General features: G+C 35.5%; 1 protein-coding gene across 7 annotated transcripts in view; it reads right to left on the bottom strand.

The window, feature by feature from the left end:
• Positions 1-113: 113 nt before the first annotated feature.
• MAP3K1 (mitogen-activated protein kinase kinase kinase 1) overlaps positions 114-25,362 on the bottom strand; it is a 54,917-nt gene continuing 29,668 nt past the window's right edge. For 5 of the 7 annotated variants that reach the window (XM_032206688.1, XM_032206690.1, XM_032206683.1 and 2 more), the window contains exons 2-20: positions 22,313-22,463; positions 20,637-20,843; positions 18,711-18,911; positions 17,743-17,859; positions 17,046-17,194; positions 14,462-14,583; positions 13,644-13,725; positions 13,344-13,521; positions 11,050-11,340; positions 10,480-10,601; positions 9,229-9,320; positions 8,785-8,974; positions 7,197-8,472; positions 5,986-6,138; positions 5,169-5,331; positions 3,818-3,949; positions 2,662-2,804; positions 2,068-2,199; positions 114-827 (exon numbers count right to left, since the gene is read on the bottom strand). In XM_032206688.1, the coding sequence (XP_032062579.1) occupies positions 678-827; positions 2,068-2,199; positions 2,662-2,804; positions 3,818-3,949; positions 5,169-5,331; positions 5,986-6,138; positions 7,197-8,472; positions 8,785-8,974; positions 9,229-9,320; positions 10,480-10,601; positions 11,050-11,340; positions 13,344-13,521; positions 13,644-13,725; positions 14,462-14,583; positions 17,046-17,194; positions 17,743-17,859; positions 18,711-18,911; positions 20,637-20,843; positions 22,313-22,456 (4,044 nt within the window). In that variant the 5' untranslated portion in view covers positions 22,457-22,463 and the 3' untranslated portion in view covers positions 114-677. The other 2 variants (XM_032206685.1, XM_032206687.1) reach the window with 2 other exon arrangements.

The following is a 25,362-nucleotide window of genomic DNA, read 5'->3' as shown; positions in this document are numbered from 1 at the left end:
TAAAAATACAATGAAAGCACAAAACTTTAATTTCAAAAGAAATTACACAGCCAGCAGTAAATGCACAGTGAACCTCAACTGCCTGCTCTTACTTTAAGGAAGGCAATTTTTTCTTTTTTTTTTTTTTTTTTTTTTTTTTTTAAGTATCCATCAACATTTGGATTTCCTACACAGAGAACTTCGTATAATCAAAAGGGACAGATACATAACTTCCTTTTAACCAGTGCTGAAAACTGACTGTAATTGCAGAATCCTCTGCTTACATGTACATGATGTAAGATGGAGCAGTGATTGCTATATTAAAATAGATCCTGAGCCCCTCAGCCTCTAATATTGCTGAAAAAGTGCTCCAAATAAAATAAAAATCACTTATCTGCTAAATAATCATGCAGACTTAAAGCAAAATGCTTTTGTGTTGACACAGAGCCAGATGTTTGAAAAGGCACAGTTTAAAAATCTCTAAACAAGTTGTGAAATGATGCATACTAAGCTTAGGTAAAGATCTCGATTTGTCAATCACATACTTAGGTAGGGTCCTCCACTGGCCTTAAGTCCTTGATGTATCTGTCATTAAGGCCATCAGAATAACACAAGCTGCTGTGCTTAACTGCACTGAAAGACAGTTATTACATATTCAGTAGCATCTTCTTCAGTATATCAGCCTTACACATAACTAACTACCATGTAGTACGGAAGACTGGGTGTTTCAGCAGCTCTCTCGATGGGGGTCTGTCCTGAGGTTGAAGTTCTAAACACCGAAGAGTCACATCCCTCAAACCAGGAGATAGATGTGAAGGGATTGATGGAGCAGTAGTTGCACTAGCAATCTGAACAAAGAGAAAAAAAATTAGAAGTCAGTGACTCTTAAGCCCACTCTTCTACCCCAAAATCCTTCAACAAGCTGATAATTTTCAGCTGACAAATTATACTGCATATTTTTAATGCGTAGTTTTAATACGCTTAGCACATTTCCCACTACAGTTTGAGAATTACATTAATTTCTTCCATATTATAAAATGGGTCTTAAGTTCCCTTTATGCCTCTTTCCCCACTAATGTATGCTCACTTGCTTTTCACAGAGCTTCTCTATTTGCACTTTTCTCTAATTTTTCTTCTTGCAGCAAAATTCTTTACTGAACAACTGCAGGACAAGCCATAAGAAAAAGCTTCTATGTCAAAACTTGCGGGTATTCTTTAGTCTACTACTTGCCATTGGTGTTAACTGCCATGATGGAAGAAAGCACGGACGTAGCTTGGCATATCGCCATGCAACATTGCTCAGTTAAATCTAGATATGCTCTCTTGCTTTCTCTTTACTGTGTTTCTGCTAACACCCCACAAGACAATCCTTTTCAGATGGAAGATTACTCCCCAGATTCGTTTTCAACTTCACTAGGCAAGATGATTGAGAACACTAGGGTCACACCACCAGATTCACACAGACATCAAATCATAAGACAATTATGTTTTTTATTTGAATACTACTGTGCTAATTTTTTGTGGAAACACTTTCTTCAGTCATGCTAGTAAATACTATAATCACTTTCTTTACCCATAGCAGTATTTTCTTCATTCATGCCTACAGTTCAACTAGATTTTTAGAATTAAATATCTCTAATTAATTTTAGTAAGAAGCATGAATGCTGAAATTGATGACCTAGAAAAGGGAGGGACAATATTTATATACAGCATGGCATAATGATAGATAATCTTTCAGTGAAATCTGGTTGTGGAACATCAGGTTTTACCAAAGGAAATTCCCCACTATGAAATATGAATACACAGAAATGTTTTATGGTGGAAACACCTTTCTTTTGCTCCCATATTTTACAGAACTGTATGAAAGTTCAGAACCTTGACTAGAGGAAGATGATTTGATCAACTCTATTCCCAATTTCTTTTTTGGCCTGTTACATTCTGTATCTCAGAACAGAGCTTTTTCTGCATATTAAAAAGGGCCATTGCAACAACTCCTACTACCTGTATGCTTTTCTAAGATTCACACTGCTATATACATGAAACTGGTTGGTGTCTTTTGAAGCATAGTTGTAGCAACAAATACCTCACCTTAAATATTAGAGCAAGATGATTGGAGTGTTTCTCTGCATTCCAGGGAGGTTTAGCACAAGCCATTTCTATAACAACACATCCAACACTCCACACATCGCAGCTCCTACCATACTGCTGACCTCTCAGAACCTGAACAGATAGACAAAACAAAGCTCAGATTATCCACTTCAAAGTCTCTTAACTCTAAGTACGATAAATTCTGTCCAAAAAAAAAATCAAGTGCATTCTGATCAACATTTCTGGTTAACAGAGTGATCAGTGATATAAATGCCACTAGACAGCCATATAGGAGAGCTACTGAAGTGCCTGATCAAGGGACAAACCAAATAATCTTGCACTCTTTTGACCAAATAGTCACTTGGGCTTTCTTAACAATAGTCATGATGTATCTTGCAAAAAACTAAATATATCAACTTTGACAACAATAAAGAAATGTCATTATTTCTATGTTGGTATCACTCCTATTCTTTGGAACAACTAAATTTAATATACATTAGAAGCATTTATAGCAGTCTCCTGTTATTTAGCTGTATGAATTAGCTTACAGAGTTCAAACAATTTTTCAAGTAACTTCCAAAACTGCTTTCTTACCTCCGGTGCCATAAATGCAATAGTTCCCAACAACTGTCCCTGAAACTCCCCAGCACCAGTTCCTTTTGATGCCAACCTGGCTGCAGCTCCAAAATCAGCAATTCTTAATCTATGACCTGTGCTGTCAATTAGCAAATTGGCACCTGTCAACAGCATAATAAAAATACTGCTATTGGGTTTCTATTAAAGGCAAATGGATGAACAGACAATTTTCCTCCCTCCATTTCAAAACCGTATGTTCACATTCCCACCCCCACTATCAATGAAATCTAAAAAGTCAAGGACTAGTCCAATAACGTCACCTTTTTGTTATGCCCAAAGGATACCGCACATAGGTTTAAGCCATCTGAGAGATTTAGAGAAGCAATCAAACTTTCAAAATAGGGCAAACACAGGATTCTGGAACAATGCTTGGAGTTCTACCAATAAAAGAAATGGTGATCTAAAACCCTGGAGGTTTTCATTGCCTGCAGCTCCCTGTGAAATTTAAACTTATTTCATCCTTTAGTAGCTTTTAAGAATACTTTTTTTCTTTAAAAAGAATGTTTTAAAAAGAATTACATAGCAAATGAAAGTTTTCCAATTTTAAGGAGAAATATTAAAAGACAAGAGTTTGCCATTATTAGTTAGGTTGATACTTATCTGGATCTCTCTCTTGTTTGTGAACAGATATAGTGATATTAAAGGCAGAAGTTTAATAACGCTTGAACTTCCCAGTAAAGTCCAAATTTTGTTTTTGTCAAACAGCACAACTGCGTTTACGTTTGATCAGGATAAAGGAAGAAATCACAATATTGCTATACAGTAGAAAGCTGACCTCTTTGTTTTGTCTTGTTCAGATTTAGTTATCACTTCACAGTAAGTATTTACACAAATTTAATTAATTAACATTTAAAGCTGTACGGTGACTTTATATTTCAATTTAGCAATACAGAAAACAAATTCTTCTATACCACTGGCACAAGTAGGAAATATCCCCAAGCATGCTATGAATGTTTTGATTAATTTATGTAGAACAAAGGTTCTTAAACTGATCAGACATACTCAACAGATACCACTCTAGAGATGGTATCCAAGAGAAGCAACAACTCTCTAGCCACAATAGATGCTGCTTTCCAAATATTAATTTTTAGGAGACCTTCTAAATAATTCTTACCTTTAACATCTCTGTGGATTATCTGATTCTCGTGGAGATAAGAAAGGCCACGTAACAGTTGTTCTGTGTAATTAATAATAACTGATTCTTTGAAAGCTCCATATTTACTTAACAAATGAGCAACTGATCCCCCTAGAAGATCAAAACGGAATTTATCAACACTCGTATTTCGTATTAGTGGAAGGCAGCACCACCTCCTAAAATAGCAGTTCTCTAGGTAAACAGAAATATAGTTGATTACTAAATTACTTTCTGCCAGGAACCGTGCATATTATAATGACATAGATGTTTATGCTTCCTAAAAACATCAACCTTCCTTACAATACAACAAACAAACACTTTAACGTACTGGTATATAGATCCTCAAGGATCTGGATTTTACACTGTGCTTATCAAAGTACATTAATATATCTTGGGTTTGAGTGATGTAAAGACATCTCCTAACATTTTATTACCTAAGTAATATAATTTCAGAGAAATAAAGAAAAAAAGATTTTCTGCATTACTGATTGTAAAAACACATAACTTAGCTTTGCTTGTTAGCACCCAGGTGTTACCAAGTAGTTTCTGCTACAGACCATGAAGTGCAATGCTTTCGTGCATAGGAAACATGCAATAGAATGTATAAACCACTAAATCTAGTCTTGGTAACTAGATCACAACAACATAAAATCCCATTTAAAAATTTACTAAATTTAGTAAATTTAATTTGTTATTAAATTAGTATATTTACTAAATATTTAATTTACTGAATTACAACTGAATAGATTTTGAACTACTTTTTTCTTTTTCCTTGAAGCATCCTACTTACTGTATATTATTAGAAATTTACTTTAAGTTTTCAAATGCCTTTGTGTGTCTTCTGACACAGTTTTTATGAAAATGCTTGCGACACAAAAAAGTTACAGTTATTGCAAAATTTCTAGCAAAGTTATTTTAAATAATTGTTTAAACTTATTTAAATTATTAAATTATTTAAACAGAGCTACACAGAAAATTCTGGAAACATATAAAGCTGAAGGTGTCTGTCTCAGTTTGGCTCCTTCTTTAGATGCAAAATATGACTAAAGTACTAAAATTTCTGTTCAAGGCTTTCAACTGCACTAGCTGTACAACAAATCAGACATGGAAAATTTCAAGCCAAAAAAGAATCCCAGTAAGAAAACCGCTATGACTGCTCGAACTGTTCTGTAAGCAAGTAAATCTTTAATCAGCACAAATCCGTACATCAGCAATGAAGAGAAGTTTGCAAACTTCAGCAACACAGGGAGTGTTTTGCTGTATATTTTTGCAGAAACTACAGTTCCAAGACAACCGATACTTTAATTTTCTTCCACATGCAGTTGATTACCTGCCATCCATTCAATAAAGAGGTTATAGTTGCTCTTCTCACATGTAGCACCCAACATGCGAATAATATTAGGATGGTTCAGATGACTCATCATACGTATCTCCTCCCTCAGTGCTTCAACTACCTCTTCTTGCTCAGATGATGTATTCCTGACGTACGTCACCTGTTTTGAAATATGATATTCAGATTTACCTTACATAATTATCTGTTCTGTAACTGTGCCCCCTCCCCAAACCCTTTCAGTAGAGCAACAAGAATGGATGGCTTTCTATCTCTGTTCACCATCCAAAAACTTCAATTGTTCTTTTAATCTCAAGTCCCTTCAGCTGAGAATTCATCTCCATGCAAGACAGTCACAGAAAAATAAGACTGATCTTCAGGGGGAGACACTAACAGAATTTCTGGAGTAGAGAACTTTTCCTCTTCACTTTGCTCTGTTTAAACTAGGAAAATAGGGTATCACTTTGGAACCCAGCAATCTGAGCTCCAGTTCTAACTCTGTCACTGATGTGTAAACTTGATAAAAGCAAAAATGCGTTTGAAAAACTATGAAAAAAGACCATATAAAAATATATATTTCAAAATGTATATTAGAAAGTAGAGTATTTTTTACTTTAATAAAAAGTGAAAGAAATAGAAAATATTCTATTAATAACATGAGTATAAAGAGTTTGTATTATGTGTTATTTGAGTATATATGACAGGGAGCAAAAGAACTAGGGAACAGTCTATGAGAGCAGAAGGTTTTTATATAGAATATTCCCCCCCAAAATATTGAAGAACAAGAAGAATACATTGAAGGAACTGACATATTTACCTGTTTTACAGCCATTAATGTCCCCGTTCCTACATCTTGAGCTTGGTAGCAGGAAGAGAAAGCTCCAAGACCAATTTGCTGACCTTTCAGCCATTCTGCATCTTCTCTGTAATGGTGTTTTGCTTTGGTATGTCCAGGCAGGGTTTCTGGTGTCTAAAAGTTAAATTCCAAATCAATTACTTGTTTAGCACACATCTAAAATGTACATTTTCTGGACAGCTATGAAACTTCCAAATTTATATGCCTCTCTTTGCCCGTACAGTTATTTATATCGCATGTTAGACATGTTTCAGATGAGACCAGCACACATGTTTTCCATAGTCCACACATTCCTACAATATCTAGTAAGAGTGCTTCCTCTGTGTTAGTGACCAAAGGTGAAAGGCAAGATACAAAGCCGCAAATAGGAGCAGGGCTTTTTTGTATTTCTGAACTCATTTCTAGTCAGGTTTTTACTTATCATCTACTTTAAAGAACCAAAATCATGTTTTCTATTTAATTTACTCCTGGCAATTTGTGCTTCACATGTTGTTATCTCATGCAAATGACTGCCAAAAAAATGTAAGATTTCTTTCTTCTTTCCAGCAGCACTACCAATTCTGCCACCTTTCCTAGACATGTAGCCTCAAAAGCTTCCAGCACCTCTCTTATTCCATCAAGTCAATACACTCAATCATTTTGGTGAACTTTCATAAAACACTCCTTTCTCTATTCTTATTTCTTGTGCTTCTGTTCACTTGCAATCATTGTTTTTCTGGCTTCTAAATATTTTGCAGCTTCTGCCTCAACATGTGCTGACAGCATGATCTCTTCCTACTCCTCTTTTTCTTACAGAAACTGATTTAGTATTACATGATAATTGTCACAGTAAGTCAGCACTAAGACCTAGTTCAGTTCTACTCCTTCCTGAAAACTTTCTCATATTCTACTCCCTTGCTTTTACACTTCCTTATTTGCTTTTTTTTTTTTTTTTTTTAAATGTTGGCACATTAAATGTCTCTCTTCCAAACACCTTCTCTAAACTTGTTAATAACCACAGAAGGTTTCTATTTGCACACTCAACGTGCATACCGAGGGTGTATGTTTATATCCCGGCTTCTAGGAGAAGATACTGAGTTTGTGTTTCTGTAACTGAAAACACAGCAACACTGCTTTAAATTCAATGAATCTCAATTTAGACATTTATGCTAAATTTCTATGTGTATACTTACATCCTGCTGAATAATTATGATATCTTCACCATTTTCAACCTGTAGTTGGGGAATTATTGGCAGAGCATCTTGAGATGCTGACATTGCCATAGCAATAGCTAAAGCTTCCTCTTCTTCAGCTTCCATCTTTTCCTTGCATTTTTGATTATGATTTACATCATCTTTGTACGTATCATCATTTTCCGCCCGCTCAGGAGAAAGAACTGCAACTTCGGACTTGAACGTAACTGTGCCATCACTTGTTGGCATGGAAGCCTCGAGTAGGTCCTCAATACTGGAGTTAAGCTCTGCATTAACATCCAACCGACACTTCTCATCTACCGGTGTGAACACCGTCTCTTCACTTGGAATAACTGCACTGCTATTACTACTATTGCCGTCACACTGTGAAATATCATTCAGGTCAAGCGTCATACCATTTTTTGAAGTTTCCCCCTGCTTGTTCATATCACATGGAGTGGGTCGTGATGGCTTTGGCCTGTGTATGTGACTGGATGGCAATGGCCTGGCTTGGGTGAAAACTGGAGAAAGTTTCTCTGCTTCTTTATTTTCAGAACAGTTTCTCTGAAACTGGAGAGAGAGTTTCCGCTGTGTTTGAGGAGAAGGTGAGGGGATTTTGCAGGGAACGAATCCCTGAGGTCTGAGTTTAGAGACATCTGTTACAGTGCCAGCTGGTACAGATGGGTTTGAAGGAGAGAGAAGTGTTGGGAATAGTGACTGGGAATGATTGGCTGAGGAAGAAGAGTTCAAACACTGACTGTGGGGTTTTCCTTTTGTTTGAACAGCTGGCTTTGGTTGCTCAGTGGTTACTGATGAAACAGGAAGTCCCACAGCAAGGCCAGCCAGTGTCTCAGAAATGTCCTCTGGACTGGCACTCACTTTTTTGTCACTTAATCCTTTCCCACTTTTCCCTGATAACTGGACAGTATTGTTAGGCGTATTATTTTCTGTAGCTTCTGGAGAGTTATCTGGTACAGGTAGCTGCAAAAAATCTTCATGTCGACAATCCCCGGACTGCATTTCTTCCATGCCTAGCTGAATAGCTTCTGCAATTTCCATTTCATCTGCTATTGCCATCAAACGTCGACGCATCCTTGCATAATGAGTTGAGCTTGTCACACTCAACATTTCTAAAAGCTTTACAAAAACATGAGGCACTCTTGCCACCATTCTTGCGGCACTCAAAAATACTCTCCGTGACAGTTTACCAACCATTGAGTGGGAATTGTCAATTGACTGCAAGGCGAAATTTAAGAGGGAGAGAAGTTTCTTATACCTGACAAGAAAAAAAGATAGTGTTTTATACAATGATACGCTCTAGTTAACTTGTGCTAAGAGCCATTTCAAGACAAAGTATTTACCTATCAGTTCTGCTGTAGCAAAAAGACTTACTGCTGCACTAATGCTTCAGAATTACTTAACAGATGAGAAATTTACAAATGGCAACCATTTGCTCTGAAGTTGGTTCACTTTTTCCTGTAATATATATTATTTGTCTACAGGAATTAAACCTGCCATTTTTTTTTGAGAGATCACCAACAATATGCTCAACTACAAAGAGTAATAGTCAAATAGTGTAAGCACGTACCTGTCTACTACAGTATCGGCCTGTAAAACATCTCCACAGACAATGTGAGGATAAAATTCACCAGGAAATTCCAACAGAAGTCTGTCTATCAGACAAAGTCGTCCCAGTAGCGCTTGCCAGTTGCTAGATTCAGTTTGTGTTCCAAGAATACAATTTAAGACATAATCAACACCACCAATACCAATGGACCCTAAAAAAAAAGTAGTTAAAAATAAGGATTAGATATATACTTTCACTGTTTAAATTCCATAGGGATCAGAACCATGTCACACAGAAATACACCTGTGCCCATCTCTAACTCCATCTCTCTATGGGGTACTAACCCCATCTCTAAACTCCAAAGAGCAACGCTGTTGCTGTTTTTGGATAAATTTTGTACTTAATTTAAAACAAGTATATTTGCTTGTAATTATAATTCATTTATATATGAAGAGCTACTATTACCAGACTTAAGTATTTCTCTCCCAACTGCCAGCTCTCCTGCTTGGCCTTTACACATCTCCAATAGCGTTGAGACTGAAAGTTGACTCGTTCGACTACAAGAAATTAAAAACAAAATTATCTCTTTGAGCTGATGATTTCAAGGGAAAACATTAAAACATTTTACTGACCATTAGCTTGGAACTCTGCTTGGAAATCAACTTCTCATCATTTTATTCCAATCACCTTGTACAATGCTTTACCTTGTAAGCTACCACTAACTGTGAGATTTTTACAAGGGCATTTCCAGAAACTTAGTATCTATCACTAACAAATAAATAAAATAAATAGGAATCAGCTTCCCCATCTCTCAGTACATCCCCATTTCTCAAATTCTTGAGAGAGATACTTTTAGGCAATAATCTCCTTTATTACAGAAATAATTCAACAATGCGTTAGAACTGTCTCTTGTAAAAACAGAACAAGTTCAGGAATCCAACAACAGATTTATTTTACTTTAGGTACTCTATTGCTAGACTATTGTTAGTGGGGGTGGGGCACATCTCCAGCTTGTTTCAGAAGCAACGCGGCTTATTAGGAACTAAAGTGAAAGAGACAAAAATCATGCTGATGGTCTTCTGCATCTAGTACCAAACACAGCTAAAGAAATGCTTGGTCTGGCAGTGCAGACAGGGGGACAGGAGGACAAAGCCTGCTCAAGCCAGAACTGCCAGAAGACATTAGAGATTAGCCATCTTCTATCATTATGCTACGAAGTAAGAACTAACAGTATTATTATATTAACACTTAAGGAAGCAGATCTACAACAGACTTTGCTCAAGTAGGAAGCATGCAAATATATTAAACACATAAAACCTGGTAATTGGTACTTGCTATAGAGTTTCAAAGGGGAGTCAGGATAATTAAACTAAAGCAGTCCAACAGGCTGAAAAGGTTGTTGAAAGGCTGAAGACTGCACCTGACATTTTCTTTCATTTTATGGGAAAAAGTCTTTATGAAAGCAAAGCATCACATAAGATCTGTAAACACTGGAAAAATAGCATCAGATGTGTTCAAAACCCGTATCTTTCAAGACTGAAGTTGTCTGTAGCAACTACTCTTTAACAAAAACATACCATGGTATGTTTATACTTATGATCCATATATACTTTACCACCACCTGTAAATGGTCTTCTAGTTTCACATAAAATAGCAATAAATGAATCTTCGAGGCATTTCAATAACAATAAGCATGATGTTCATGGGACACCATACCTGTTGGCATCTGCACATTTAACTAATATTGTCTCTACAACTGGCTTGAGAAGTCGCTGTAGTTTAGTCCTTTCTGCCAAAGTATGACAAGGAGTATATACCAGCATGGCTCTTAAGGTTTTCTAAGAGAAAGGAGAAAAAACAATATATATGAAATTAGTTTAGTTATATACATATATATATTTATTTTTTTAAATTAAAGTTGCAAATATTTTCATATAAATTATATTAAAAATATCAGTGAAATTTTAAAAAGAAAAATAGCTTAATAGGTACTAGCTGTTAGAATTAGTCATGTATCCTTTGAGATTGCCAAGAAGTCAGCAATATAGTTACTGTTAATACTATGCACTGTAGCAAGCATTTCCTTATTTTTATCCAGCAGAGTCAGGCCAACTCATTCTTTCTGCGGATTTTATACATCCTTTTTGATACTTAATAGTCAAGTCATCAGTGATGCTTAACAATATTTACAATTCCCGACTTCATACACCAACACCTTTTCCCTCCCTTTTCAGAAGTGAAGCAACTTTGAAATTATCCAAATACAATGAGTAAACAACTACTTACTAAAGCAGCAACATACACTTTGTAGACAGGGTCAGCACAGACCATGGACAGCACACTGCAGCAGGATTCTACCACAACATCTCCTGAGATACTGGTCTGAGATGACCCACTAGCTGCTCCCAGAGCTCCAGCACTTGTGTTGTTTCCATTGCTACTTCCAGAATTTCCAGTGCTTTCACCATTAGCCAGTAGTAGAGCACCACTAACATCATGGGAAAGACGTCTAAGTGCCATCTCTCTTATATTCCAGTTTCGAGAAAACAAGCAGCCAACTAACTCCATCCCAAACACCTGCCAAAGAAGAAGCAACCTTGCATGAGTCAAATTGAATAACACTACAGCTTAAGAGCAGCAATCAGAAAAGAGAACGTTTCTGGTGAAATACCATCTAAATAAGCCTAATAGCAAGAATATGTCAGAGGGTATACAGTATTTCTTAAAAAATTGTATGATAGAAATGAATTCTCATAAATGATGTGTCATCAGTTTTCCAGAAACTCTGCTAGGACAAGTTGGGAGATGGTGTGGCCAGTTTCATTCACTATGTTTCAATCACTCAGTATTCAGTTTCTTTGTATACGTTGGTATAAACAACCCTAAAGCCAAGTTCTAGCTCTACTAGACAAAAGTTGCAACAGAAATAAAGGTGAAACAAGTTCCACCATTCTTCTTTAAAGAGTGTGATCCCTGCTCAGTTGAACCCACCTCCAGTAAAAAGTATTTATAGCCTATATGGCTCCAGCAACCCATAGTAGGTAACAGTAACTGACAACTTTGTATTTATGTGATACCTGCACAGTCAAGATGAGAATTAGGAATATTACATTTTATTACATGGACCTTTAATAATAGGCCTGAGATTAAGTCTGAAACTGAAAAAGAAAAAAAGTACAAACATGACCGGAAAACATTTTTTCTTTGTGCAAATTAAATATGATTATTCCCAATAATAACCAACCATAAAATTGATAGGATTCAGAGCAAGTTTTTGAATTGTTACAAGTGCTCTAGAATTAGACACTCATACAATAGAATCCTATTGTAGCTCTACCTCAAATTGTCCACTTTAAGCAAAGAGAAAAGATGCCATGCAAACAACACGTGATTTATGTTTGCAAATGCAAGGTCCTACAGCTGGCTTGGAGCAATCCCAAACATGAATACAGGCTGGGTGATAACTGGATTGCGCATCCCTGCGCAGAGTGACTTGGGGGTACCAGTGTATGATAAGCTCAACATGAGCTGGCAAAGACCACTTGCAGCCCAGAAAGGCAACTGTATCCTGAGCTGCATCTAAAGAAGAGTGACTAACAGGGTGAGGGAGGTGACTCTCGCCCCCTGTTCTGCTCTTGTGAGACCCCACCCGGAGTCCTGGCATTCAGCTGATGCTCCCAACATTAAGGTGGACATTGACCTGTTATAGAAGGGCCAGAGGAGGGCCACAAAGATGATCAGAGGGCTGGAGCACCTCTCCTGCAAAGACAGGCTGAGAGAGCTGGGGTTGTTTAGCCTGGAGAATACAAGGCTCTGGGTACAGCTTTATTGCAGCCTTTCGATACCTAAAATGGGCCTACGGGAAATATGGGGAGAGACTCTTTATCAGCAAGTGTAGTAACAGAACAAGGGGTAATGGTTTTAAACTAAAAAATTTAGAGTTAGATTGGATATTAGGAAGAAATTCCTTACTATGAGGCACAAGCTGCCCAGAGAAGCTGTGGATGCCCCATCCCTGGAGGTGCTCAAGGCCAGGCTGCATGGGGCTTTGGGCAACCTGGGCTGGTGGGAGGTGTCCCTGCCCATGGAGAGGGCAGGAGTGGAACTGAGCGATCTATAAGGTCTCTTCCAACTCAAACCAATGATTCCTATGAACTTCGTGTTAATGTTCTCTTATGCCAGGTCAATTCAATAGATACCACCACCACCACAACCTTTTTCAGAATCAACAGTATTTAGAAACTCACTCTTTCCTCTTTTCTGCACATTTGCATCCACAGATTGCATCAACAATGCAAAGTTTAAATGTGAAACAAAGTTGGAGGTATAAAACAAAACATTAGTCCTCTTATTCCAAGCTTTTTCAAAAAATCCTTTAGTAATTAAGAATAGAAGAGTAAATACACATAAGCATATTTCATAGTTTCCAGAAGACAATGATCTTAGCTTCTTCTGAAGGAAATGCAAGTAGTTTTCCGTAAGTGCTGTGCAAACATAATGTTCACTAAAAGCAGCAAATCTAGTGATACAGTTCAAAATGCTTTTGTAAAACAAGCCTGAGATTTAAAAAGTAAGATTACCTGAATCCATGGCTCAGCTAAATCTTTATAAGCAGAAGGAATCTGCTGGACCCCATAATGAGTAAGGTTAAAATTGCTCTCTTGGGTTCTTCTCTGTGATCCAAGCGTAGATTGCTGTTGAGTTTGTTGCTGAACCACACGGAGAACAGATGACTCCACAGGGCTAGGCAATTCATGACTACAGATTAACAACCAACAGCACAGATTAACAAATGAGACGTTAACCAAAGTAAACACTTTACTACATCTAAGAACAGAAATAGAGATCCAGAAACAGTTATATTCAGACTGACCACTTACCTATAGAAATCATGAGATCTCCATTTAGATCTACAAAGAGGACATATAAGTGGCTCTCTGTTCCTTCTACATTCTTCTGCCCCTGGAAAAAAGCAACAGGATATATATTCAAGTATTACTGTGTATGTAACTGGAAGATGGCATTAGTATGTTCAAGATTTACTGAAGAATGTCAGTTTCAGGACACACACTTCTGAACTGAGCCATCTGCAGCAGCCTAATAAATGTGTAGTTAAACGTTTCTCCTTGCAGAAGTGCTTCATTTGAGTACTGTAATATTACAAGTAATGAGCTGAAATATGGGTCTTTTTATACCTCAAACATAAACACATACTTTTTAAAAAAAGTATAAACATACATATGGCTGAATTCTATTTGTTAAAGCAAACTTTGTATACTTCATTTAACGTAGCATGCAAGAATACTCTGTAATTCCTTACATAATCGAAGCTGACAGTGGAGGATTTTCATGCATTCTAATGGCAAGTCATTGAGGAGTAAAAGTCTGTTCCTAACCTTACTCTGATTGGACATACTCTTAAAGTTAAAAGAGATTCAAATTTCTATCATTGCAGTTAACTTCTTCTCAAAACACAAAATTAAAAGCTTGATTGTGAATAACTGATAAAACCCAGCATATCAGTAGTACCTAGAATGGAACCAAAGTCTCACAGAGTTGCAATTAGCACATAAGGGCATTTTTTTTGTTTGTTAACTTTTATCTTTTAAAACAAACAAAATAATGAAACTCACTATATTATAATACTTTTGCATATTGAGAGTCACCACAATTTAATGAGACAGAGATGACAACGTACATATTGACATGCAGTGGTGATGTAATTTGTTCCTGCAGCCATCTTCACACACAGTCAGGCTTTCTTCATCCAGCATGCCTAACAAACAAATGGGGCACATCTGTTCTTCTTCATCCTTCATACTACAAAAAAATAGGTAATCGTGACTATTAAAACAGCATATCAGAATTCAGAACAGACTTTAACCATAAAAAAAATAAGCTCCAGTTTGGAACCATCACTTCTAAATGACTATGTGCTATTCAGGAATCACTTTCCCTAAAACTTGGTCTGCATAAATAAGCAACCAAATTTTCAGAAGCACTGAGGATAGACAACATTTTGTTGAAATGAAAGTCACAAAACGCATGACATCTTTTCAAACTAGGTCAGATACCAATTAGAGACTGAAAGGCCCAGCCTAGGGCACTTAGATTCACCCCCACCCCCCCACCCCCCAAGGCTTCTTTAACAAACCAAGCTTTGCTTTTTTACTTATTGTTTAGTTTTGAAAAGCTAGGAGCTTTTCAGATTTTGAAAACTACATACTTTTTTTTCCCCCATCATACTCCTTTCAGAGGACTGAGTCATGAGTGAGTGTTTAGAGCATTACAGAAAACTGTAAATACGATTTGATGAATGTAAGTAAAACTCAAGAATTAATAAAAAATAACAGACACTCACGTTTTCTGTTATTGACAGAAACAGATGTAATAGATTCACTAATAAAGTGAATATACCTACACATCTCAAGTAGATTTAAAAAAATACCATTTGCCTATTTTGCACGTTGCTTCCATTTCAACAATCCCACACCTTAAGTTTTAAATTCATATAACTCATGATTTCAACAGAAGAAATAAAAAGTTAAACAGCATTTAAAGAAAAACAGATATAATCTTCTGTACTATTCCTTAAATGTGCAAAATTCATTATTCATATTCAAATCTTAATTTATAGTTGGCATATGTCTAGAAGTTTTAAGGAATCTTGTATTTGTTCAGCAAAAGTAGTTTTTAAAATAAAACTATTTTGTATATATATTTGTTTCTCTACATATATATATTCATTACCACTTCCTTGCAAACTGTTGATGTGATTTTTCTACTGTAATTTTTTTCCACTGTAAGTTTTTGTGGATTTTTTAAGGAAAAAAAACCTCTACACTATATATAAGTACGCAAATATTAATTTAAAACTTATTTTTGAAGAATTAGTAATAAACCAAAAAATAACTGCAAATCACAGTAAGTATCAGAACCAACTAAACTTTTATCTCAAATGAATCTGATGCTCAGTGTTCTCCAATACTCATATAAGACAAATACAGACTTGCACAAAATGGTAACCTCTCCCATTGAACCAGTAATGCTTGAAACTAGCCATGAGGTGTACTGGCAAACAATGGAAACACTTTTTATCCTGCCAAAAATGATAAGCACTACAATGAAGTTCACAATCCAGTGAAGCCATCCTGATGAAAAAAATTATTCTAAACAAGATATCTAATTAAAAAAACTGGCCACCTAAGTGGTTTCAGGGTAGATTATGTATTTCTTTTTTTCTTTCTTTTCTTTTTTCTTTTTTTAAGTGTAGTTTACTATGTAGTGACAATTTGACAATTTGGAAAAAACAGACAATGGAAAGACAATGGGAAATCAAGGTCACAGTCTGTACATCAGAATTATAAATGTCTGATTATAGTCATCCAGCCATATGATTATAATTGAAAAATAATATACCAAGGTAGACCTTATATTAGAGTTTCACTTTACAGGAAAAGTCTCAGTTCTGATTGCGGTTTGGTTCTCTAGAGGATGCCCAGTTCATTCAACCCACTAATTCATGAACAATTCATTTGTTTAAGAAACAAGATCTTTGTAATATCAGGAAAAGAACATGTAAGAGCACTCGAGTAGTAGAGGTTAGTAGAAAAAAAAAAAAAAAAGAAAGCGATCAAAGAATCAAATCTCACTTAAAACAGAAGACATATTTTAGTATGGTATAAACTAGAAAAAGCACATTAATTTAGTAACTCCCTTCAAAATATTTTAATCATTCATTTTACATGAAAAAGTTTATTAAAAAATTTATCTAAACACATGCTCACATATTTTAGTATTGTTTATAAGCAGTGTGTTTACCCAGAAAATTTTCAGTGTACTCTCTTATGTACAAACATATCTCCGAAGTAGTACATATTTACCAGGACAAGAGAAAAAATGAAATCCTGTTTCTTCATTTGTCAACATTTGCACAACTGCTGTATTTGAACAAATGCACACAATTGTTTCTAAAGTTAATATATGCTTCAGTCTTGCATTTAATCACATTTCTAAAATTTGTTTCCCAAATTAATTAATACTAAAAATTCTTTTCCCAAGTCTAGTTAACATTTCTCAAATGGAAGACATAAAGCAAATATGCCCACTTCTTACCACAATGACTAACACACGTTTGAGTCTTGATTGTTTGCAAATATAGAGATTTAACATGGTTTGAAATGAAAGCAGCTTTAAGCAAAAATAATGTAGGTGATTCTAAATCTCCAAAATTGTATACAACTACATAACAAAGCTTTTAATTCCTTTAGAAAAATACTAACCTGTGTTCTGAACTAGATGTAGAAGTACTAGATGATGACAATGTATGAGAATTTGACATGCGTGAGACAAACTTCTGGATGGTGTTACGAGATGGAGCTTTGATCCTCGAGCTACGCCTACTGTGATATTTCTGGAACAAACTCTCAACCTAACATCAGAAAAAGATAGCAACAGTAGCATTTATGCTATGAATAGCTTGTATTTAAAGACAACATTACTGGAGCTTAACTATTACTAGAAGAGATCTAATGACCTTCTTAATAATATATTAGCAGCAGAAGTACCAGGAATTTCAGAAGTTTTACTAATAAACAGATCACAAGAAAACACTGTTTACATCAAAACCCTATTTATTAAGAATAATTAATAGCTTTAAGTATACACACATCCTTCTGCAGACCCATGTTTTATTTAACTTTCAACTAATCAGAGATGCAAATAAATAGGTTTGACTAGAAAATCCAAGATCTGAATCATTCACTACACTGCAACTCTCCAGTAATTCTTTTAGTTACACCTTTTATTTGCAGATTTTTTTTTCTACCTACATATCTCTTAAGATTAAATGAAAAACAATTAAAGACTAATTCTCGTGGCTTTGAAATACAGCAGTTTTCAGCATTTTTAAAATAGTGCGCTGAAGACTTTTACCTGGCAGATTTTAGATTGCCATTAGATCTTTATGAGATTGATTACCTCAAAGTTCTTCAGTGTCTTTCTCCATAGCATTGGGTCTGAGGGTTCAAGCTGGAACACTCGCAGCATAACAAACAACAGATGAATACAAAATGTTCCACGACCACAGCTACAAGTCTGCAAAGAAAAATATATGCTAGGGCTCTACTGACTAGATAATTACATGCATCAGTTTTCCACGCTGAGGGTATATACTAGGCCCTCTTATTTTTAAAAAAAAAAAAAAAAAAAAAAGGCAAAATAGCATCTTATATATGTGTATCAGTATCTTCTTACATTCATAAAGTGAATTCCCAAAACATTGTTCAGGAATACCCATAAAAAAATCAGACAATTATAATACCAGTTTTCTCCTTTCATTTCTAAAAAGTCAACTAAAAGCTATTCTCCATACTAAAATAAATTTATGCATTTAAACTTAAAAAATATCTCTATCATAACAGCAAACTTAAATGAGATACTTCTGTTTACACAAAACCCAATGTTCTCCAATACAGAATCAAGGTACTATTGAAGTCTCTGAAAATGATATAATTATGGGTATCAATGGTAATATCACTCCATTAGAATTATTGTGACATTGCTTGTCATTTATATATACTCCATTAAAAAAAATGAAAGGAAGTATTTCAGGGTGAGAAACTAGGAAAGCTGCCAAATTTTAGACAAAAATGCTTAATAAGACATGCTTGGGAGCCACTTGTAGGAATAATAAATTTACAAAGAAAAAGACTCTAGTTAAAGAAGGCATAAGAGAAGCTCTGGACAAAAATAGTACTTGCTATTGCTATCTGACATATCTGACAAAAATACAATCTAAGCACAGACTGCACCTTTTCAGCAATTACGTATCTTTGCAGATACATTAACATAAGTTGGTGACTGAATCTGTTTTGGTTTTGTACACAATTTTCCAAGAGTAAATATGAGTTATTAAAAGCTATAGACAACACAAACATGTTCATTACCTGAGGCCCAATAAAGACTCTGTATTTATTATCAGGGCTGTCTCCTCCGATTAAGAAAGAGTTGGGTCCTATCTGCTGCAGCAGGTATAGCCTGGCTCGCATAACTTTGTTGACACGACGATTTGTTTCCTCAGGGCTGTATGGAGAGAAGCCATCTGGAGATGGGGCTCTTCGAGGTGGTGTTATACGTCCACTCTGAAACTACAGAATTGGTTCCATCATTTCCAGTTCCATCAGTTCAGCTATGTATTTTGTTTAGAATGACATACAGTATGTGTACAGACCTGAAACTACAACCTGCTTAGACTTCATGAATTTAAAGGGATTCATTTTGTCTTCTATGATCAGAACAAGACGACAGAAGAAAAACTGCAACTTTGTAACTGAAATTGTCTGACATTACAAAGGAAAGTCTTTTAAGTTGCTTAAATTTTCAAATCTTCATCAATAAACTTTCTATATTACTACTGAATTAGAATGTGGAATTCAACCAGATCATCACTGGCTTATGGCTCAATAGATCAATATTAAATTAAATTTGTAACATTAATACAAGTGAAGAAATTCTATGCCTAGAGTTTACAAAAGGAAATAAGAATTTACTTTAAGAAATTCCAAAGAAAAAGAAAAAGGATACATCTCCCTGTCCTTTACACAATTAGAGCAACTATTGGCTCAGGTTGTTATTTTTGATGATGAGAAACAACAAGAAAATGGCCCTTTTTTATAAGAATTGTTTTCATTTAACATTAACATTTAACATTTCATTTCACATTTCTAATGTTATGAAATACTTTAATGACTATCCAATTTCAAATCTTCTGCTTTGACTTGCATCTATTTGGAATTTTAAGTTATGATGCACAGGGCTGTAATTGACTTACTGCCCATCAGTTAAGTAAAGGATATTCTGAACTTCAAGGTTTCTCATGTGAAAGGTTTATACAAAAGAAAAAAAAGAACAATTACGAACAATTTTTAAAAAGCTGAACAATTTTATTATTACTATTATTTATTTTATTTATATATTTTAACATTTTCATTTCTCTCATCAGGAGGAAAGGAGTTCTGCAATGCTGTGCTGTGTGGTATTCATCCCTAGTTCAGTGGAACGGCAGTATATATTTTAGTGATTCTGGAAACCTTGTTTAGAACAATGGGACAGTGAAGGCTATTAGATTTTATCCTTACTGTAACTGCACTGTGAAACTGTAGATGAGTCAAACGAGGATGAGTATATTTGCAATAACAAATCTGTTAGACACTATTGCTCAAAATGTTACATTCCCAAACTTGTCTGATGAACCTAATTCTTAATGCTCAAAATGTTCCATTCCATTCCTGATCTCAAATTTAATGGTATAGATCTGACCTTCTAAGAATGCACGTACTAAACTTTCTGAATCTGTAGATAAATATCAGTCCTGAAATGAAGGATCACAAATAGCCTACCAATAACTGTTCTGGTTACTGGTAATGTAACAAGAACCAGGTATGCAATTCCCTAATGTTGCTCTAATAATCAATCCTGTCCTCAAGGGAGTATACTGGCTTGGAGAACTAACATGCAAAACTACAGTAAAACCAAACTCCTGGCATCTCCTTGTGCAAATCAAGCTAAGAGAACATTCAGATCTGTACTTCCTCATTTATTTCCTAAAAAAAATAAATATAAAAATCGATACCGTGACTGAATTAAAAGGAAGAAACCCCTAAGAGCATAGAATAAAATTCTACATGAGAAAAATGTAACATGAGATATTATCTGCATATCTCACTCTTAAGTGATACTGTGTCATAACACCTCTACATCAGCATCTTGCCTTGCCCTACCTAGTGAGAATTACGTATTTATTGCCTCTCTATTTAAGCAAAAGATTGTAGAATATATCCAAATCAATAATTACATCACAGCTTGCAACTTACAGGTACTGGAGACACCCTTTTTCTTCTAACACCCGGTGACTCAGATTTAACAGTCCTAGAGGATGATGAAGAAGAGCTACTAGGAGAAGGACTACGCCTTCCTTTCTGTGTAGGTGAAGAAGCAGTGCTTTGTCCTTCAGCTTGAGGTTCTAGAGATAGCTTGTTCATTTCAGATCCATCTCCCTTCACAGGGATAGGTTTCACCACCTTGCAGGAATTAAACCATGAACGTTAGAATTACAAATTATTCATTTTATATTAAAGCAATACAAATCCATCAAAACTTTCTTTGCTAGCATCATATAACTAAGCCTTTATTCAGACACACAGATTTTGCACATTTCCTAAGCTTCATTATTAACATCTCATAGGCATTATATCTTGTTAGTCTATATACAAAACATAGAAAAGAAAGGATATTTTTACTGTCCTTTTGTGCCACTTATGTTAATTGTTGCAGCAACAGATTTATTCTTGATGTGCTTCTCTGTCATTCATGGTATATCAAAGGACAACAGTTTCCCCATTGGGACGGTAAGATCGGAAGGAATATTTTCCTCCAGACACTGACCACCTATATTAGTTATCTACCAACTACTTTAGGTATCAGTTGAGAAATATTAGGGTTACTGTATCTACAGAACAATATGACCACTCTTTGCAAAATAAGATTACTTTAAACCCGGAACCAAATACACCAAAATTAAGGTGTGCTGTGCCCCTTGAGAACCCTGCAATACAACTGGAACAGCTACATCACTTCTAATAAGCGAGCTAATCATCATGCCCAGTGCCACACTACCTGCACAGGTATGTGCTCAACCAGAGTGAGCATTTACACTCCTGATACAGATTGAGTTGACACCAAATTTCAGCACTGAGATATGGAATATTTCAACACAACTTTCAGATGTCTGGACCGAAGAGTGATATAAACTATGAGAAAATATAATTAAAGACATCAGTTCTCAGACATCTGATTTTATTTTTGGGTGGTGCTGTGTGGAGCCAGGAGTTGGACACAGTGATCCTTGTAGGTGCCTTCTGGCTCAGAATACTCTATGATTCTAAAATTATTTCTAAGCCACTTATACAAAAAGCATTACTGAAAAAGACTAACGAGGTTCTCTGGCATCCACAGTTTATCGGAGTTAAGACTTATGTGAAGAAGGTACTCAGATTTGCTTTTCTCTGTTTCTAGTATGCTTGCAAGTGTTTTGTTTGCTGTTTCATTTTTCCTATCTAACAAAAATTCCATATACTTACATTATAACATGCTGAAAACCTCAATTTAACTTTCTCAAATTATGGAAATAAAGCCATAAAACCTTTAAGAATGAAGTACAGAATACTACTAGATTGCAGTTTTGCACTCAGTTTTTTACCTAATAAAAAAGTTATTTTTGTTGTTGACATTAGAGGGCAGTATTGCCACAGCAGTACTCCATACTACAAAACCTGCAGAGCAGCTATATGTCTGTTTCAAAAAGCTTAATAAATGTGTACGTTTAAGAAAGTGAACCACAGTTTCCTGTTAAACAGACTAAAAAAAATGAACAAGAGGATCACAATTAAAAGCCAGCAAACTGTTAAGATAAATAGGTCTCTAAAAGAAAAACTTAAGAAAGTTTTATTTGCAATAGTTGTTACAGATAACGCCCTTCAATGCTACTTACCACAGGGCCTCTCCTGCTTCTTCTTTCCAGCCATTCATGTTTCCAAGCTGGCATACATGTTGCCTTGAGTTTCTCCCTGATCATGCGCTCTTCTGGGCGGTCATCCATCTTTTGCAGCCCCCTCAAGGTTTCTTTATTCTCCATGTCACGACTACAGCAAAGAAAAAAAAAAATCATACATTTATTTTTAGTTAAGTATAATACTACAGCATTCTTAATCTTTGTACCATCCTATTCTCCCTCTTCCTTACAATCAAGCTACTGAAACATTAATTCCAACTGATTGCAGCAACCCTCTTAAGAATTGCTGCAACTAATTTGCTATTCTTCACTCTGCAGCATACATTTTCTGAGGGGTATTTCTTTAAGATGTATTTATTGCTTGTATTGGACACCCACTAAAAATGGAAGTCTTGGCAAATATTAAACCAATAGAAAAATTACCCCTACATGTTAGGTCAATCTCCAAAAGTTTCAGAAGTGTTGTTCGTGTATGCATCAGCAATTCAAAGCTTGCCATCTCTATTTCAAAAACAATTTGCAAAATGAGTATAAATGAAAAGCTCACATCTTCATTGGACACAAAAGCATGCAACTATGTAGTGCCTCTTCCCATACGTGAACTCTTCAAAAAAAGGGCTTGTAAACTAATACACAGAGTATGTTTAAACCAGGCACAGAAATCACGAAAGTAATGCAAGTGTCCTTGGGAGTTGCTTTGAGTGACTGATGACTCAAAAGCACTCCTAGTCAGCTACAATTATAGCAAAATTCACAGCAAGTTCACATCTGTAAAATGAAAGTGTAATCCATCTGGCTTGTACTTTTTTGACCTACAGCAATGTAGCTGCCTGTGATTGCTGGCAACAACAGGAAAGAAAGAAAAAATCCCTCTCAGACACTGAAAAAGAAATATGAGCAGTCTGGAAGATTTCCTGATTCTGTTGAGCTGTCTGCTAAATCACCAAGAAAACCACATTCTTAAGCAGCAGCACATGATCCCCGCCCACCTTCTTGATGTTGGCTGTCTTTAAAAATAAGCAATCTTAATTAAGCCAACTCTCATGATGAAGTTTGATTTCAAAAAAATAAAGTCACAACTCTAAGTGGAAGGTGATAACCACTAGATAATAACTTAGTTTCAACAAGAAGTAACTACATATTTAGAGCTGCAGCTTTCACGCCTGCAGTCTTCAACATCTAAAATGTTTAGCTATGCAGTTACAACTGCATTTGCGTACTGTATGACTGCATGACAGCGTGACCTACAACTTTCCCTACAATATTCCCTGGAATAAAAAGACGTTCAAATTACAACATCTATCTTCACCAGCACTACATTACTGAGGTTCATTTATTACAAATCTGGACTTGGAATAATGAGAAGATTTCACTGATCAGAAAGAGATGCATGATGTTTTTTCTTCTCTTACTGTAGAGACAAAGGAAACAAAGTATTCTGAGACAGGAAATAACTCTTCCTGTTCAGTGCTGAAATGTAATAAGCAGATGGATACCATAAACAAAATGCATTTTCTTTCAAGCAAAATTTAAACCTACCATTAATAACCAATTTTAGATACTCGGAACCATGTTTAATGATTAAAGACTCAGAAAAAAAGAAAGTTTAAAAATAGAAAAACAATCCACCAAAGGTTTTTTTTTTTTTTTTTTTTTTTTTCTCCAGATGTTAAGCCTTAACTTAAAGCAAGTGACATAGAAATTATTTTTGTTCTGGCACTGAAATTATACTGTTATTTTCTAGAAAGAGACATAAGAACTAGTGATTCTTCATTCACAGAAAGACATGACAGCAACAGGAAGAGTTCAAATATGCCAGAAGCTTAAAATGGGGGGAAGGGGGAGAGACAGACCTGTTGTCTATTCTTACACAGGGTTGATTTTTTTTTTTTTTTGTCTAGGGAAAAATGTAAAGCCCAAAGACAAAAATCTTCATCTGCATAAGAAAAACAGAGCTCCAAAAAAAAAAAATAAAAATATATAGGTGCAAATTAAGAATATAGGTTAGTTTGTTTTTTTGTATCCCATGACACAAACTATTTCAGTGGCATGAATACAAGATACTCAGTTGTTTTGTATACAAGAGAGAAAACTATCCTAGCAGTGAAAGAATGACACGATATTTCTTATATAACCCTGATTAGAGTTCCCAACAGATATTAAAAAGTCTTATAGAGGTCCTTGGACTCAAATTCATGAACAATGTAATACAACAGGAAAGGCTTCACAATTTGTACTTGTTCTCTAAAAAGTAGAAGCAACTATCTTCCTCTCATGTGACAGTTAAACCAATCTGCTCTTGCCTGCACAAAGAACTCTTGTGCTTTTCTTACACGCAGGTGGAAAAAACAAGTCTGAAAGCTTCTGCTTAGCAAAACCATTTTTTTTCTCTCCAGATTTTAAGTAATGTGTGAGTTTTCCTAGAACAGTTTCCAATATGTTTCAGAAATCTTCAGATTTTAACTCAAACTTGGCTAAAATTATAATTTACTATGTATTCTTCTGCTGTTGAGTCTGTGCATTAAGAGGAAAAATATTGTTTCCATTAAGTCTCCTGTATACTCCCAGACACCCTCATTTTGTGGCTCGAACCTACAGAGGCTTTGTTTATTTTTTTTTTTAATCTAAAACAACAACAACAAAATTGTTCTAGTCAAATTTAGGTTTGCCCATGTGACTGGGCTGTCAGTCCCCGTACTGCTGTAACTTAGTACTAAATAAAAATAGTAGAAAACCCACAGGGCACACCACAGAGGACTTGACCCTGCAAGGTACCGTGCATCCTGATCTCGATACAGCAAAAACCATCGTTGAGTCAAGGTAATGATGTGACTGTCTGGTGGTACTTCATCTGAACAGTAATTCAAAGCTAAAGAGCAGGTCAAAACACAAATCTCGGTTAATGTGCTAGCTTGGACTAGGGAGCCTGACACTTCTTGATATACCACCCCCTGCTTCATCAGGAATCAAGGACTTTGCTCTTAAATGTTTCAGCTTTTCATGAATCAACCAAAAAGAATACAAGGCTT

The sequence above is a fragment of the Aythya fuligula genome, chromosome Z, assembly GCF_009819795.1.
Source record: "Aythya fuligula isolate bAytFul2 chromosome Z, bAytFul2.pri, whole genome shotgun sequence".
NCBI lineage: Eukaryota > Metazoa > Chordata > Aves > Anseriformes > Anatidae > Aythya > Aythya fuligula.
Note: the sequence above shows the minus strand (reverse complement) of the source record. Positions and strands in the feature narration are given on the sequence as shown.